The 17,110-nt window shown below is 42.2% G+C and overlaps 1 protein-coding gene across 2 annotated transcripts in view; it reads left to right on the top strand.

Annotated features, from left to right (window-relative positions):
* Positions 1–7,697, top strand: part of ZNF652 (zinc finger protein 652) — a 38,237-nt gene extending 30,540 nt beyond the window's left edge. For both annotated transcript variants that reach the window (XM_081884063.1, XM_081884062.1), the window contains exons 4-6: positions 1,489–1,604; positions 2,577–2,721; positions 4,873–7,697. In XM_081884063.1, coding sequence (XP_081740189.1) covers positions 1,489–1,604; positions 2,577–2,721; positions 4,873–5,393 — 782 coding nt within the window. In that variant the 3' untranslated portion in view covers positions 5,394–7,697. The remainder of the gene's footprint in view (positions 1–1,488; positions 1,605–2,576; positions 2,722–4,872) is intronic.
* Positions 7,698–17,110: the final 9,413 nt, after the last annotated feature.

Here is a 17,110-nt window from a genome sequence, read left to right as displayed (position 1 = left end):
CAAAGAGATACAACTCAACTTCTACACGGTCTGCATCGGTTTTGCCTAAACAAAAATGTTTTAAGAAGGGAGTTCTGAAGTGTGGGTCCTGTGGTTAAAGTTAGTGCTTTTAACTTGGCCCAGTAAATCTCTGAGCAGAGGTGTTCCATGCAGACAGGGCCTGTCAGCAACCAGGCTGCAGCATTCTGCACTAACTGCAGCTTCTGCATGAAACACAAGGGAAGTCCCAGCGAGAGTGCATTGCAGTAATCCAGCCTTGAAGTCAGCAGTGCCTGAACTACTGTGGCCAAGCTCTCCCAGTCCAGGCACAGCTGTCCCAGTTGCAAATCAAATCCATGCCCAAGAATGCAAACACATCTGCATGTGGGCCTCGCAACAACCCTATAAGGTAGGAGAGAGGGAGAGAGACTGGCTCTCTCAATGAGTTTCATACCCTCAAGGGGGAATCTGAACTCAAGTCTTATCAGGTCTGAAGTCTGACACTATTTCCTTCCTACCAGGTTCTTAGTAAACATTTTCTTTGGCAAAGCTGAGTTACAGCAGAATCTGCCCAAGACACAAAGGTTACAACAGCATCCTGCTAAGAACTCTGGCTCAGTAATGAATAACTTGTTTAACCAACAACCTAGAAGATCATACCAGATCTTATATTCCAACTTGATATTTCTAAAGCCAGACTACCTTATTATTCAGTTGTTTTGTTAAATCTGCCCAGTGCAGGAGCACCAAGTGCTGACTTTGATGTGTGTTATTTTACCCAATAACACACCTGGGCAGTTTAAGCTTACTGGTGTGATGTTGAGCAGGGTAGGCATGATAGTAAAAGGCTGCTTCCTTCCTTGATCTTAAGTCTTATGTAGGTAGGGTTTTTTTTTTACTATTATCCTCAGGGTCTTATAAAGATTTTCAGCAGAAGGAAGTTTTTCTCATAGTCTGATTATTAGCCTTCTTTTTCTCAATTAATAATGGCTCTATGGACATATCTGATGTGTTCTTTGGGTCTCACTCCTCTGGGGCTGTTGTGCGCAGCAATGGGCTTTTTATGGTTTAAGTTTAACCTGCCATTTTTAATTGCTGGTTCTTTAATTGCTGGTTCTGATTAGAGATGGGAAGGCCTGGAAAAAACCCAGAAAAAATGGGGGGGGCTGATTCCCCCCCCCCCCCCGGGGAAAAACGGATTTGGAAAATCTAATTGTGATATTGTTTTATTTCGTTTATATTGTAATTATTTTCTTATAAACCATTCTGGGAAGCATTCTGGCTGAAGGGCACTATAGAAATAAAATAAACATCAGTTATGGATATTAGTATGTTGGTTTGAAGAGTCCTTTCTCAGTATATGAGATTGGACTCAGCGGCTTTTTGACCCTTTCCAACCTCTTTTTTTTTTCCATCACAGCAGAGTGGAATTTTGGATAGAACTTAGCATTGTTTTCACCACTTACTGTTCTCCTCTCTAAATACTTGTTCCCTAATTTGTCTTTTCAGCACACACTAAGGACATGCCATTTACATGTGAAACCTGTGGAAAATCCTTCAAACGCAGTATGTCACTCAAAGTTCATTCCCTGCAGCATTCGGGAGAGAAGCCTTTCCGGTGTGAGGTATGCACTCTTGCTAATTCAGGGTGCAGTTAGAGTTGGGAATTACTTTGAATTTGAAAAACGTGCACAATGGAGAACAAACATCTAGACCGGATATTGGCGACTGTTTGTTGCTTGTCTGCTGCCTGACTGTGAGATTAATTGTGCCATATCATCACAGTGTGAAGTAGCAGGGACACTGTAAAATACACTTCACTATATGGTAAGGCACTACAGCTGACTGGCTGACCATGTTCTTTCCATCTGACTATTTTATCTTAGCGTAGGCAGCAGAAGAATAAAACTGAGTATGAGTGTAGATTTAGAGATGCGGAAAATGGGATTGTCAAAGGTGAAAGCGAGAAAGAAATAGTCTTATAGAAAAGCAAATTGAAGCTTTTGCCTTCCCCCCAAAATGTTATCTGCAAAAATTGGGTAGGGGAAGAAGAAGTTCCATTGTGCAGGCAGATGTTCTTGCGTGAATGGAATGACTTTGTTGGACCCAATCCAGTATGTGCATCAGTATTGCGACTTACTTTGATTCTTACATTTCGAAAGCTTGATTCTTGGGTGTTTCGAAATAGAACATCATTGGAAATGAAATAGAACAAAATTATCCCATTTCATTTCCTGCTCTCTACGTATACCACTACAGATTTTCCACCTTGCCCTTAAGAAACAGTCCATAAATCTGAAAGAATATTTTTGTTTCGTTTCTCCCAACGCAATAAACTGATCAAGTCTTTACGGTGTCATTTTTGAAATAGTATAGAAACTATCCTGGGAACTTATTAGCACAACAGGATTTTATTGCAGTTATTTTTATGATAGCCTTAGCAGCCTTGAAACTGTGTGTGGTAAGGCATAATGAAAGCTAAGTCAGAATGAGAGCCTTTTGGGTCTCTTCACAATGGGATACATTGCTGCTGCATTATAGTTTATTTTACCCTGATTCTTGCAAATGAAAGACTTGTACCCTCTTGTTTATTGTAGAACTGCGATGAAAGGTTTCAGTACAAGTACCAGCTCCGTTCCCACATGAGCATCCACATTGGACACAAGCAGTTTATGTGTCAGTGGTGTGGCAAAGACTTCAACATGAAGCAGTACTTCGATGAGCACATGAAAACCCACACTGGTAAAGATGTCCTTTTTTTATTCTATAATGTGAAAGTACAGTGGTGCCTCGCAAGACGAAATTAATCCGTTCCGTGAGGCTCTTCGTATAGCGGTTTTTTCGTCTTGCGAAGCAAGCCCATTGACAGCTTAGCGGATTAGCGCTACAGCTGTCAAGCGGCTTCCAGCGATCAGCTGTTAAGCGGCTTATCAGCGGAACAGCTGATAAGCGGCTTAGCGGCTTAAGAAAAGGGCGAAAAAAGCGAAAAAAACCCACGGGGGGATGCAAGATTTTTTTCGTCTTGCGAAGCAACCCCATAGGGGAATTCGTTTTACGAAGCGCCTCCAAAACGGAAAACCCTTTCATCTAGCGGGTTTTTCGTCTTGCGAGGCACCACTGTACACTGGACAGGGTTTCCCAAACTTGGGTTTCCTTTTTTTAAAAAAAAAAATAATAATTTTTATTCATTTTTTAAACACATAATAAAAACACACAAAAACAAAACAAAAAAACAAATACATACATAACATTTAAATCATAATGTTGTTTTCATACACCTTCTTTCCTCCGACTTCCCCATACCTCCCTTTCGCTGCATCCTTGTTTTACAGTTCTTTAGCAACCCATTAGTCAGTTTATCTACTAGTTCCCTTCCATTAATTTTCCTTAAACTTATTAGTTACAGCTGTAATTCTCTGGTTCTTACCCCTTGACATCTTAACACTCCTCAATTTTACAACAATTTTTAAGATATATTTTAAATTTCTTCCAGTCCTCTTCCACTGTCTCTTTCCCCTGGTCGCGGATTGGGTTTCCAGCTGTTTTAGGACTACAGTTCCCACCATCCTGTGACGACTGGTCCTTCTAGCTAGGGATGATGGGAGTTGTAGTCCAAAAACAGCTGGAGACCCAAGTTCGGGAACCACTGCACTAGACCAAAAAAGGTCATACGCCGTCCACAAAAAAGATTCACTAGCATGTACCCCTCGGTTTTATTCATAACAATAATTCAGAAGATGAAAAGAAAAAGACATGTTCTTGCCCAGTCTAAAAATTTTGAAGTACAGTGGAGGAAAGTCAAGGGTAAACAACAACCAAACATAAGGAAACAGAATTGCACGTGGGGAAAATGCAAAGGGTTAATATCCAGGTTTCCCAGAAAATACGGGTTTAGAGGAGACTTTGTGTGCTCTGGGAGAAGTTATGGCCTTAAAGAGCAGCATCTAGTATAGAAGGTTATGGGAGCTGGAGAGCTTTAAGCATGTGTTTGTGCTGGAAACAGAAGGGGATGGGGAAAGAACATAGGGATTTGGGACTAGGTGTTGCATCGTCTGAATGATAGAGGTGAATGAGTTGTTAGCTAAACAGGAAAGAACTGAGGTTAGTAAATGGGAGGCCGAAGTGAAAGTTGCAGTGACACTTGGAAGCTTTCAGGGGGAAAGACGGGCTCTGGAACCTTGGAGGGCTACTGCCAGCCAGAGTGTGCTGGACCAGATGGTCTGCCTACTTATAAAGCAGGTTACATTGAGTGCAGAAAGCAGGAGCCAGTTGTGGTAGGTTGAGAGAAGAGATGGATAAGACAGCAAGAATAGAGTCTGTATTCCGGGAATTTGGAGGAAAGATCTAAAAGAAAAAATGTGACCATAGATAAAAGGGTGGAATAGGTCAAAAGAGGACTTTTTGTCTTGCTGATTCATTTGAACACAATGCAGAAGGAGCTGGAGAATAGGCTGATTATATTCTGCTGAAAAGGAAGAATAATTGGGGAGATGGCAAACTGAAATTGGAAGGGATAGGATCCCCGGGGCACATGGTCATCTCTGCAAGCAAGACTGCGGAGGAGAAGGTTTAGGGCTGTGTTGAAGGATGAAGGGTGGAAAGAGTGTTTGGATAGCTCCCATTTTATATTGAGAGTCAAGGAACTGGAGAAGTGCAGCCTCTGGGCATGAAAAGTAGAGACGAATCAAGGATGTAAACCAAGTTGGCATCATAAGCATTGCTTAGCTAAGATCATTTTTGTGTGATTTTAAGTCTTGAGTCCTTTAACATAGCACCTAATATATTCCTCAGCCTTTGACAAGTTTTTGATTGTAGATCCATTTTTTCCTACGGTTAATGAATATCTGATTGAGGTAGGTGGAGAATGAATTTCCACCTTCAATTTTCCAACAGGAGAGAAGCCTTTTATCTGTGAAATCTGTGGCAAAAGCTTCACCAGCCGCCCCAACATGAAGAGACACCGCAGAACTCACACAGGGGAGAAGCCATATCCATGCGACGTGTGCGGCCAGCGGTTCCGCTTTTCCAACATGCTCAAGGCACACAAGGAGAAGTGCTTCCGTGTTACCAGTCCTGTTAACGTGCCACCAGCTGCCCAGATCACACTAGCCACAAGCTCTCCTGCCACCACTGTACCTTCCATTGCGAACACACAGAACGTCCCTGCTCCTACTCCGCCAATCAATATGAACCCAGTGAGCACGCTTCCACCCCGCCCCATTGCCCACCCATATTCTCACCTGCACCTCCACCCCCACCATCCACATCACCTCCCTGTCCCTGTGCCCCCCGTCCCTCATTTACCCCCACCTCCTGCTCTGTTTAAGAGTGAGCCTTTAAATCATAGGGGCCAAGGCGAAGACAGTTTTCTACGACACCTAGCGGAGAAAAACAGTTCAGTACAGCACCACTAGCTGCTTTTGTCTTCTGCCTGCCGTTCAGTTGCTCTTGAGATCCTGGAAGTGTGCTCCCTTCTCAAGAAATCTCACGGTGGCTTCTGCAGACCCAAGGGAAAGAACTTCACATGCATCTTGACTGTTCTGCAAAGTGGTCATCAAGCCCAGGGGAACCGATAGGACAGAAGCCCAACTCGGCTTGCACGTTTTACTGTTGACTTTTTTAGATTTCAAAATGACTGAGACTTGTGAAATTTTTTATAATTTCATATCAGCTGATGAGGTATGCTTGCTTTTATATCCCGGACTTTCTCCTCAAAGAGGGGATGAGCCTGGTTTCCTTTGTACTAATCAGAGACTGTGAGACTAAATCCCAGAGCATTAATTATCACTGTGTATTTGTTAATTTCTTTTCAGCTTTTTTTTTTGGGTGTGTGTGCGTGTGTGGTTGTGTGTGTGTGTGTGGTTGTGCGTGTGTGCTGTGTGCTGGTTATGGAGTGAGCCAGCCACATGATCGCAGAATATCAAGCATTATAGGAAAAAGACGGTAAACAAAACTTAATCCCATTTGAGTAGTTCTCCTAACACACTCTTTATTTTAATACGGAAAAATTATTTTAGAGTTTTTGTATAGACCTATTTAGTAGCCTGTTTCTAAAATGAAATGTATTTCAAATAAGCGGTGTAATTTTTTTCAGTGTAGCTGGACCTATGTTGTTACAATAGATAATTTTTTATAATCATTCAAATGTGATTCTTTAAGAAAAAAAAGATGCAAATAGCTTATAATAGGGGAAAAAATATTCTTACATCTGTACTACTCTTAAAAAGGTGCTTTGAAAAGGAGAGGAAGGAACCCAATAAGTCTCTGGTAAGGCTGCCTCAGAAGTGGAGATGATTTCAGAACTTTATATAACTTATTCGTAGGGTGTGTTTTTTTTTTTCTAAACGTGACAGTTACCTTCTTTCAAATGTCACTCAAGGGTTGCTAGACGAGAACATTAAACTACTGTATTCCCACAAACATTTTTCACTTGCCTCTGCTGGACTGAAGTGTGGAACGTTTCAGAAAGGATAGACTCTCTCTTTGGGGGGAAAATTGGGGGTATGAAGATGCAAGGAAGACCTCAACCAGAAGTGACACATTTGGAATTTGTATGCTGTTGTTTCTTTAGCATACATTAGGACCTAGTTCATTTTATAGATATGTGTTTAAGCTATGACTTAATCTGGGAATCATACTTGATGCTGCTTTTGCTTCCCCCCTCCTCGAAAGATTAAAGAGTTAATTAGGATACAAGCGGGAAACCACAAATAAGGTGCTGTTTGGTTTGGTTTGTAAAAACAACAACCTTGAATTAGCAGGAACGCAGTTGTTATGTTGCCTGAAATGTTTACCCACAGAGTATGTGCACGCAGTGAAGCAGTGTCTGGTATAGAAAAGAGGTGCATATTATATAGGATAGCTTCTTTCAGATTTGACCAGGTTTCACAGGTATGTGGCAAAGAAATGTCTGAATGTTAAGCAAGTTGCTAGTTGTGTTTTCTCAAAGTCTCCAGTGGCACTAAATTGTGGCAAACTAGTTTGAATGCAGAGAGTCATGGTTCTTATTCAGATGTAGTTTACGGAATTTGAAATACAGCACCGTTCTAAGCAGCTGAAATAGCTGTTGGCTCCTTGAGGAGAAGGCACAGTGATACACTCATGATTAAAAGAGGTGAAATTTCCTTAAGCTTCATTTCACGCCCCCCCCCCCCAAGACCATCATGCTGATCCCTAGCATGCCATTCTCTTTTTAAAAATGGCTTTTAAATCATAGGTGAGGGATTACATCTGATAAAAAAGAAAGCCCTCTCTATTGCACCTCAAGGTTGCTAATTGTGTTTTTACCATCTCTATTAACTTTGATTTTTGCATAAAAAATAGTGTTAGGCCTTTTGCATACCTATTCATATTTGAATAAAAACCTCTAAATCTCCTCCTTTTTTCTGGAAAAATAAGTATTTTTTAAAAAATATGTGATAACATCTGTTCCTTCTCTTTTGTAGGTAGTAAAGCTAGCTATAAAAGTGAATAATTGATACATAACAGTTTGTCATCTTCAACTACCCTAAATGGTTTTATACATTCCATGTCATGTTTGCAAACCTACAGTTCTGTGTAGATATGCCACAGGTCAACAAACTGGCTTGTTAAATCTACTTTTATAGGAAGAAAGAAAGGAAAAAAACCATTGTGGTTAAATCAGTTGTAATCCACTTTTGCAAAAAAATGGTTTTCTCAATAAATTTACAGTATTTGGCTGCTATTTATGAATCCTACTACTTGAGACGGGTGTGTTATTTTCCCCCAAACAGCAGCTGAGCTGGCTCTTTGAATGTGCGGCTGATTCTACACACTTCAGATTATATATATATATATATATATATATATATATATATATATATATATATATATATGCTTTCGTAGATTTTCACGGGTACAGGAATGCAGGTTTTGGTGTCCTCGGGTGTCTTCCCGTGTAAAAGTTGGGGTGTCTAGGCGACGTTTCGACGAGGTCTCACTCGTCATCTTCAGGCTGGTGCTTTCGGCTTCTTGTTACTGGAACAGAGCAGGATCTCAGTGTTTGAGTTCCTATAAATACTGTTGAGGGGGTGTGGTGTATAGCCTCCAATGTTCTGGGCAGAGAGGAAGTTCCCAGGCTAGTGTGCCTTTTCTTCTTTTGTTCCTTAATTACTTGAGGGATATCTTGAGTGATTTCTTGAGTGATATCCTGAGTACCACTTAGGTAAACACACACCAACCGCTACTTACATGCACAATCACACCACCACCCTGCACAAATAAACTCCGTAGCCAAGACTCTCATCTCCAGAACCAAACGCCTGGCTGACAAAGACCACTTGACAACTGAGTTACAGAATCTCTCAAATGTGTTAATTGCCAATGGATACCAGCAAAACAGGGTTACGAAGCTAATCCAAAAAGAAACACCCCCCAAAAACCAAGACACAGAAGAAAACAATGGCATGGCCCTCCTTCCTTATATCAAGGGCACTACAGATAAAATTAGCAAAATCCTCCATAAACACAATATCAAAACAGCCTTTTGCACCAACCAAAAAATAGCCAATATCCTCAGAAACCCCAAGGATAAAATCCAGTTGGAAAACCAAGGGGTCTATGAAATACCCTGCAAAGTCTGCCCAGCCACGTACATTGGACAAACAAACAGACGAATAAATGCACGTATCGCAGAACACAAGAATGCCGTCAAAAAAGAAGAAAAAACTTCCTCTCTTTTCCAACACATGAAAGAAACAGGACACGAAATTAATTTTGCAGATTCCAAATTGCTCTTTAACATGGAACATCACCACAAGAGAATAATCATGGAAGCCATCGAGATAGAGAAACACCCTCACAACATGAACAAGCGTGACGACACATCCCGCTTGCCAGACATCTGGAAATTAGCCCTCCCCTCAAAAACTGACACCAGATCCAGAGGCACACAGAACGCCATCACCAATCAACCACACCAGACCCAAACCCAGACCCTCTCCACAGATAAATTACAGACACCATCCAGTAGCCAAACCATGGTGGCACCTCCGGATGCTGCACCCCCCTGCAATCCCTACACAGATCTGGCTGACACAGGCCACAAAACCACAGCTCGCCCCTATACACGAAGCCAAGCCAGAGCACAACTAAGTGCAGTACAGCCATCTTCTCAGAAAAACTCTTCACAAAGTTCAAGAGGTCAAGACACAAAGACTTTAGCAACTAATCCACACCTAATGACCCACCTAAGTGGTACTCAGGATATCACTCAAGAAATCACTCAAGATATCCCTCAAGTAATTAAGGAACAAAAGAAGAAAAGGCACACTAGCCTGGGAACTTCCTCTCTGCCCAGAACATTGGAGGCTATACACCACACCCCCTCAACAGTATTTATAGGAACTCAAACACTGAGATCCTGCTCTGTTCCAGTAACAAGAAGCCGAAAGCACCAGCCTGAAGATGACGAGTGAGACCTCGTCGAAACGTCGCCTAGACACCCCAACTTTTACACGGGAAGACACCCGAGGACACCAAAACCTGCATATATATATATATATATATGGGTAAACCTGGCAAGTGGCAAGATGGGGGCAGCTGCAGTTCTACTCACATTATCTATCTGCCTTCCTACCTATGGATGGATTTGCAGCCACTGTGTTGCAGTAGCCAAGCCAAGTTCCTGATTGTGGAGAGGTTCTAAGTGTGTTCGGAAGAACACATCAACACAAAAAGGTCAGGAGGTGGAATTGAAAGGCATGAGGATATTGCGGACAACTGACAAATGCAGCCCCTTGCCCATTTATTTCTCCATGTGCCCTTTGGAAGCCTGAATTAGAACTAAACCTGTTCATGGATATACTAAGGTAAAGGTAAAGGGACCCCTGACCATTAGGTCCGGTCGTGACTGACTCTGGGGCTGCGGCGCTCATCTTGCTTTATTGTCAGGGAAGCCGGTGTACAGCTTCCAGGTCATGTGGCCAGCATGACTAAGCCGCTTCTGGCGAACCAGAGCAGCACACAGAAACGCCATTTACCTTCCTGCCAGAGTGGTGCCTATTTATCTACTTGCACTTTGACGTGCTTTCGAACTGCTAGGTTGGCAGGAGCAGGGACCAAGCAACGGGAGCTCACTCCGTCGCGGGGATTCGAACCGCCGACCTTCTGATCGGCAAGCCCTAGGCTCTGTGGTTTAACCCACAGCGCCACCCGCGTACTCATGGATATACTACTAATTTCAACATTTTTGTCCTAAAAGCGAATGGTTTCAGAACATGCAGCTCTGTGGGAGGGGGTCTAACTTGTTCTCAGTATTGGGGATATTGATGTGTCCATGCTGATCTCTTCCTGAACCTGGGAAAAGTGGGACAGGCACTGGTTACATGGATTTTGTGTGCGTCCCTCAGGCCATAAGACTTTGCATATTGCACCGTCTCATTTCCTAATAGTGGCATTTACACTTGGATTTTAGTACTTTAGCTTGGGAAACCTTGGAGTCCATTTCCTTCAAAGATACCCGAGATGCTGCAGAAAGCATGATTGCCCTGACACTTGCAAATCAGAATGTTGTAAGAATCCAGTTTGTTGAATCTCATTCCAAATATTTTCAGGTGGTAATGCAACCCAACTTTGCTTAAACGGAATATTTAATTTCTTCTTCGTGCTCCTAACTAGTGCAGTACTGGCTCTGATGTCAGAAAGGACAGTCTATCCCTTTGAGTTACGATTAGCTTCAAACTTTAAAAGAGGCACTAACAATTTACCACCACAGTATGTCTGCATAATTAAGACTGATCTTTCCATCAATGTATTATTCCAAGCTGAACTTCTTACAGAATCAGTGATTCTGACATATTGAAAGTTAGGAAGCATCCATGGCTAAGGTGAGGGGACTGAAATGGCAGATTGCCATTTTCAAAGGTCTGCCAGTTTTGCTGGCTGGTTTGAGAGCAAGGAGGGATTTTACCTTTGTCCTCTTTATTTATTTTTGCCCAGGCAATTCTCTGTTCTATTTTTTTTAAATCCACCCATTGAAACCAAGATGGAAGGGAGGAATTACCTCTGCCAGCTTCAAATTCATCCTAGAGTTTGTCGGAGGAATCAAAGACTTTGGATCCAGCAGATCCAGAATCACTTCCAACTCGCCCCTCGAATGCCCCATTTCAGAGCCTCTCGTTGATGAAACCACCAGCATCCGAGATCTATGACCATAGAGATTTTTGCAGATGTGGGAGGGGCCTCTGTAGCAGCAAATCACCTGTGCCCCATCATAACGTCTTCTCATCTGGGTTTTAGGATCACTGTTCCTTCTGAAATTCCCAGAACTGATTAAAACTCAATACAGCGGTACCTCGGGTTACATACGCTTCAGGTTACAGACTCCGCTAACCCAGAAATATTACCTCGGGTTAAGAACTTTGTTTCAGGATGAGAACAGAAATCGTGCTCTGGCGGTGCGGCAGCAGCAGGAGGCCCCATTAGCTAAAGTGGTGCTTCAGGTTAAGAACGGACCTCCGGAACGAATTAAGTACTTAACCCGAGGTACCACTGTACATTTTCCCCCCAGCACAAGTGCTTGAGCAGTGGGTATGGCAAACTACTTGGGATTTGTTTTGCCAAGGTTTCTGAACAGCAGGGTGCAGTTCCTTGCCACCAAAATTACTCCATGTAGACTTAAGAACTAGTTTATCTTGGTTTTACTGAATTGAAAGTTGAGTTACTTTCCTCATTTAAAAATCACTGGGCTCCAATTCTCGAGAGTACTGGAGTGGAGCAAACAAGTTTTAAAAAGCCTACAGAAAGTGGGTGTTTTGAAAAACTAGTTGGATATTACTAATGCCATCACACACAGCAAAAGAGAGTCTATAATATTGATTTGGCATCTGTATCTCTTGTTTCAATTGCAAAGGCTTTTTGAATAAGCTTCTGAGTTTTAAGTCTATTCCTGCAGTTTGCTTTCAGGATTATAGCAGGTGGCACCATAGTAAGATTGGATAATAGATGGAACGCACAAGTTGACAATAGCATATTATACTTCTCTCAGCATGTTGCAGTAAAAATAAGATGCGCGTTGCAAACCAGAAATACGCCACCCTCAGTTTATTTATTGCATTATGTGCAGACATGGATGCAGTTTGGAATAAATGCTGGAGCTATTGTGCATTAGCTGGCACTCAAAGCAAACTTGCAAAATTACTAGCTTGTGGAAGTTGCTGCTTATAGAAGAGACTCCATGTTCCCTTTTCTAACAAGCAACCTCTTTGGCAGGTCCGCTGTGGACTGTGAATAAAAACAGTGTTTGTCCATTCCTGTCGCCCATATTTATATACTTACATATTTTTTTAAAAAATTAAATCTTAGACACTGAGAACAGAAAACCTTCCTTGTGGCATTGTTGCAAAATGACTTTTCTGTTGTGCTCTGTAGCATGTCTTATTAACAACCTTATCTCCCATCTGTACTCACCTTTCAGCAGGGAAAGAAATTTTATATACAGAAACTGTTCTTGAGGAAAAGGGACACCCTCGAGGTAATGAGTAGTTGGGTATTGGCAGCTAGGGCAACATCTTAAAATCTCCATGATTAAATACTTCTACAGTCATCTCCCTAAAACATACTTTTAAATATAATTCAATGTTAATGGCATTTCTACTAAACTGTCAGCAGCAGGCTGTTGGCATTTCTTTGCTTAAGGTTTTGCTTTTCATTTTAATTGGTTTTCTGATGATTGGGGCATAATTTTGCTTTGCTATACTGGTGCTCAGTGCTGCTAAGTACCAGGCTACCAGTCTGCCAACCAACTGCATTAAAAAGAGAACTGCCTTCAGGTTGCTCTGAAGGGAACTGATGGTGTGGGGCAACCTGCTTTGGGGCTCAGGGCTGCAGTGCTTGAACACGGTTGTCCATTTTTGTTCTTATGCTTGAGTTTATTCTCCTTAACCTAACATCACGGTTAATTTGTGTTAAGCTTTGCTCTGGTCCTACCATTGGGCGTGTGGGACATGTGTGTTGGGTGCCCACCAATTCCCAGAGCGCTTGTGGAGGCAGTGCATGCCCTTCAGGCAACCCAATGTACTGTGTCCATGTGGAGTGGTCCTCTGCAACATGGCAGGTGCTGCTAAATCCTTAAGCAAAATGAGCAACATTCTGTCCCTCTTAAGTCAAGACTGCATCGCTTCTGCACAGCATCTGTTTCCACTAATTTCTATGCAAATTAAAATGCTAAATTGCATTCTTTATCAGTAGTAACTGAGGGTGCATAATTATAACGCAACAGTAGAAGGAAAATGAGGAAAAACTGTGTATCCCCTGTGCGTATGTGAGCTTGAAACGAACATGGAATTTTGGATAATGCTGTCCTAGGAGAAAGGGTGTGTCGCTTCTGTGTTGCATAATTCCTACTGACCGCCCACTTATTCCAAGGTTCCTCTTAACGTTTTCTCCCAGTCTGCCTCCTTCCCTGCCCTTCTAACGCCAGTGTTCTTGCAAAAATACAGTATTGCAAATGCTACAGAAGCCCATGCGTGGGGCTTGGAAGTATTTATGCAAAATTACATGAATCATACTCATTTGTTATCATGTGAGGAACCTCTAGCACAATTCACAATTGGGATGTGGGTGTTCTTTAAGCAACAGCTAGGACACTTCTTACAGAACCTGTCCAGATAATTGCTGAGAATCTTGCTGCATAAAGAGGTTGCAGATATGTGCAGTTTTTAATCTGTCGGTCAGTTTTAAAAGCCGCAAGCCTGTTTTCTCCAGCATACTTGAAGGGATGGCAGTGGTGATGTCAGGACCTATCATTGTTGTGTCTGTGTCATAACTGAAGCAAAGTTCCTTTCCATTTAAAACAGTCCAACATTTCTTGATGGTTATTGAATTGCTGCTGACACAACTGTTGCAAGTTGATGTAACGTTTCCTGTGTTGTGCTTGGAGCAGCTGACTTTCTGTACAAAGGCTCTTTTTTGTTTTCTTGTGAAACTTTACAGGAGCAAGCTGGGCTGAAGCAAGCCAGTCTGCTATCTGCATATCCGACTGCAAGGAAATGCAAGGTTGGAGCTGTAGCAAGCACTTGAGAAAGAGATAAGCTCGCTATTTATTGTATTCTTCCTTTCAACCACTGTCCTTTCGCTAGTTTTATGCAAATTAAAACGCTAAATTGCATTACAGTCTGCCCTCTTCCCTTGTTGTCCAAAGTGCGGTCAGTTTTGATAGATAAAAATACATAATGGCAGCACTTAAATTCCTGTATTTATTTATTTTTAAGATAGCACTGCATGGCACGTCTTGGTATAGTTCCTTGGTACCATAAATGTTTATCGGGGAGGAGTGCATCACTAGGAATTGTTTTATGATTGGCTTTGTGTTATTGTGGACACAAATAACCTTGTTTATCTCTGTGGAATGAAATAGAATGAGTAGCTGAGGGATGGGGCACTCTAGCTTCTTTCTGCCTTTGCTCTCTCTGTAGCACGCTGGAATATGCATTGTTGTTTGCGGGGGGGTTGGAAAAATATCCCAAGCCACAGCTGGACACTCTTATCCAGGCAACCTAAGGCCCGGGGGCCGGATACGGCCCAATCGCCTTCTAAATCCAGCCCACTGATGGTCCGGGAATCAGCATGTTTGTACATGAGTAGAATGTGTCCTTTTATTTAAAATGCATCTCTGGGTTATTTGTGGGGGATAGGAATGTGTTCATTATTTTTTTTCCCAAAATATAGTCCAGCCCACCACATGGTCTGAGGGACGGTGGACCGGCCCCCTGCTGAAAAAGGTTGCTGCCCCCTGCTCTTATCTTTAGGCATTTAACCTGCATTGTCTTGCGGTGATCAAATGCAGCTTGAGAACTGGGATAAATCAATTGTGTCTGAAACTTCGGTGTATAGTATTCACCAGAGTGACTGGTGAGGGAAGCTGCACTTATCAATGCACCCATACCGTCATGAATGATCACTGTACATAAGCCCTCAAAAAGTTATGAAGTGTTATAACACTATGCCAGTGTTTCCCAACCTTGGGCCTCCAGCTGTTTTTGAACTACAATTCCCATCATCCCTGACCACTGGTCTTGCTAGCTAGGGATGATGGGAGTTGTAGGCCAAAAACATCTGGAGGCACAAGGTTGGGAAACACTGCACTATGCTAACACTATGCATTTCTGTGCTACCTGCAGAAGAAGCTAAGGCCCACCCCCTACTTACTGAGCAAGACTGAAATGCTGGTTGCTAGATGATGGACAGACTAGTAAAAAATAGGGAGGGAGATTCTGGCAGAGAAGGGACAGATTGTCCCGTCTCTCCACCAGAGCTTGGCTTTTGTGTTGGTTGCAGAAGGAGGGAACGGAAGACCAATCCCTCTCACATCAGCCTGCTTGCCTGAATGGAATACTTGGTCCCCTGTTGTGAAACAAAAAATTATGTTTTAATGATGGTGATATATTATAATCCACCTTGTGAGGAAATCCTTCACAAAGCACTTACAGTATTTTAAATTACAGGTTCATTTAATAAAACCTTTTTAAAGCCCATAGTGGGCAATAATAAAACTACCAGCATAAAACAGTAACCTAGCCCAGTGTTTCCCAACCTTGAGCCTCCAGATGTTTTTTGGCCTACAACTCCCATCATCCCTAGCTAGCAAGACCAGTGGTCAGGGATGATGGGAATTGTAGTTCAAAAACAGCTGGAGGCCCAAGGTTGGGAAACACTGACCTAGCCCACACCCCAGTTAACTGCCTTCATCCATGCACCCCATCAAAAACTTATGGAAGCATATTAAAACCCGCTTTAAATGCAGGAGGTGGGACTTGCTTAATGTCTAACTTTTAATATGGAGTTGTGGAGCCACAACCAAGAAGGCCCAGTTATGCATTCTCATCTGTCTAATTATATCTGTGTCTCCGAAAAATTTTACACATCACTTGGGAAGACAGGTGAACTAATGCCCCTACTGGAAGGACGTGTGGATCCAGAATTGGCCTCCACAGTCACAGACTCACTGTTAAGACCGTGTTTATGGAAGACAATCTTACTCGGCTATGAGTGATCGCCAAAGAAGAAGAATTATATCTCTAAATACTTGTGTGTTTCGCACTGGCCCCTTAATTTTGTGTTGCTTTTGTGACTCCCTTGGTCAGGACAATTGCAGTTAACAGTTTGCAAACATGGTCAAAAGGTGTTGTTTCCTATTTTCCCCTCCCCCCCCCAAAAAAATCACCCTAGGTAATTTAAGTGAAAAAGAAAAATAATTAAAGAGAACTTGCGAGAACACGGGGATGAAAACTCATTGAGTTTGAAAAATGGTAGAGGGTCAGGTTTGTCACAGTTGCGTGAGTGATCAGTTTAATAATGAGTTGCATTTCCTACTGGCCTGACCTGGTATGGGTAATTGGTGCCATTATGCCAGTGTGGAGACTTCTTAAATATAGGGAGACCTCAGGCATTCTTTGGTAGTTGGTAGAGACAACATCTGCAGCTTTCTGGTAGGCTAAAATAGTCCTTGCAAGGACCGCACCCTGTGCTTTAATGACTCGTTTCCCTTATCTCTCTCAAACATGTGGTATTGAATTAGAAGGTTCTGCAAAACCAAAGATGCTTTAGGTGAGCTGTCCACAGTATTTTAGGGTGGTGGTAGGGTTGTTTAACATGCCACCCATTGCTTAGAACCCTGTAATCTAATGTTCCCTGTGGCACAGTTTGAAATCTATAGTTAGCCAGGAGCAGGGTGAGGTTTTCCAGCCGTGGCAACTTTATTTTTAAACATGTCTATTTTTGTTTCTTTCATTTCCAAGTCTTTTGCTGAGTAGTGAACCGGGAGCTGGCAATATGGTACAGGTGCTGAATCTGGCTTTTTAAAATCACATTTGTTTGAATGTGAGGACATTGGGGAACTCTCTAGTTCCTCTTTTGCCAGCCTCTTAATGGGAAATTGAATAATAGGACACATATGTTATGAACTAAACTCTTCCAGAGTGAAAGGGTGAAAAACCTTAACACTTGTTGGTGATACACGTGCCCCTGGCTGCTTGGTTAATAATGATTTTATTTTTTATAATTTCAATAATTTTAGTTTTAATGTTTAAACATTCATAAGGGTAGGAGTTACTAGGTTCATGGAATATAATTGCCTTCTCTTTAACATAAGGGAAATCGTATCCCCACCCCC

The sequence above is a fragment of the Podarcis melisellensis genome (assembly GCF_964234715.1).
Source record: "Podarcis melisellensis genome assembly, chromosome: 13".
Taxonomy (NCBI): domain Eukaryota; kingdom Metazoa; phylum Chordata; class Lepidosauria; order Squamata; family Lacertidae; genus Podarcis; species Podarcis melisellensis.
Note: the sequence above shows the minus strand (reverse complement) of the source record. Positions and strands in the feature narration are given on the sequence as shown.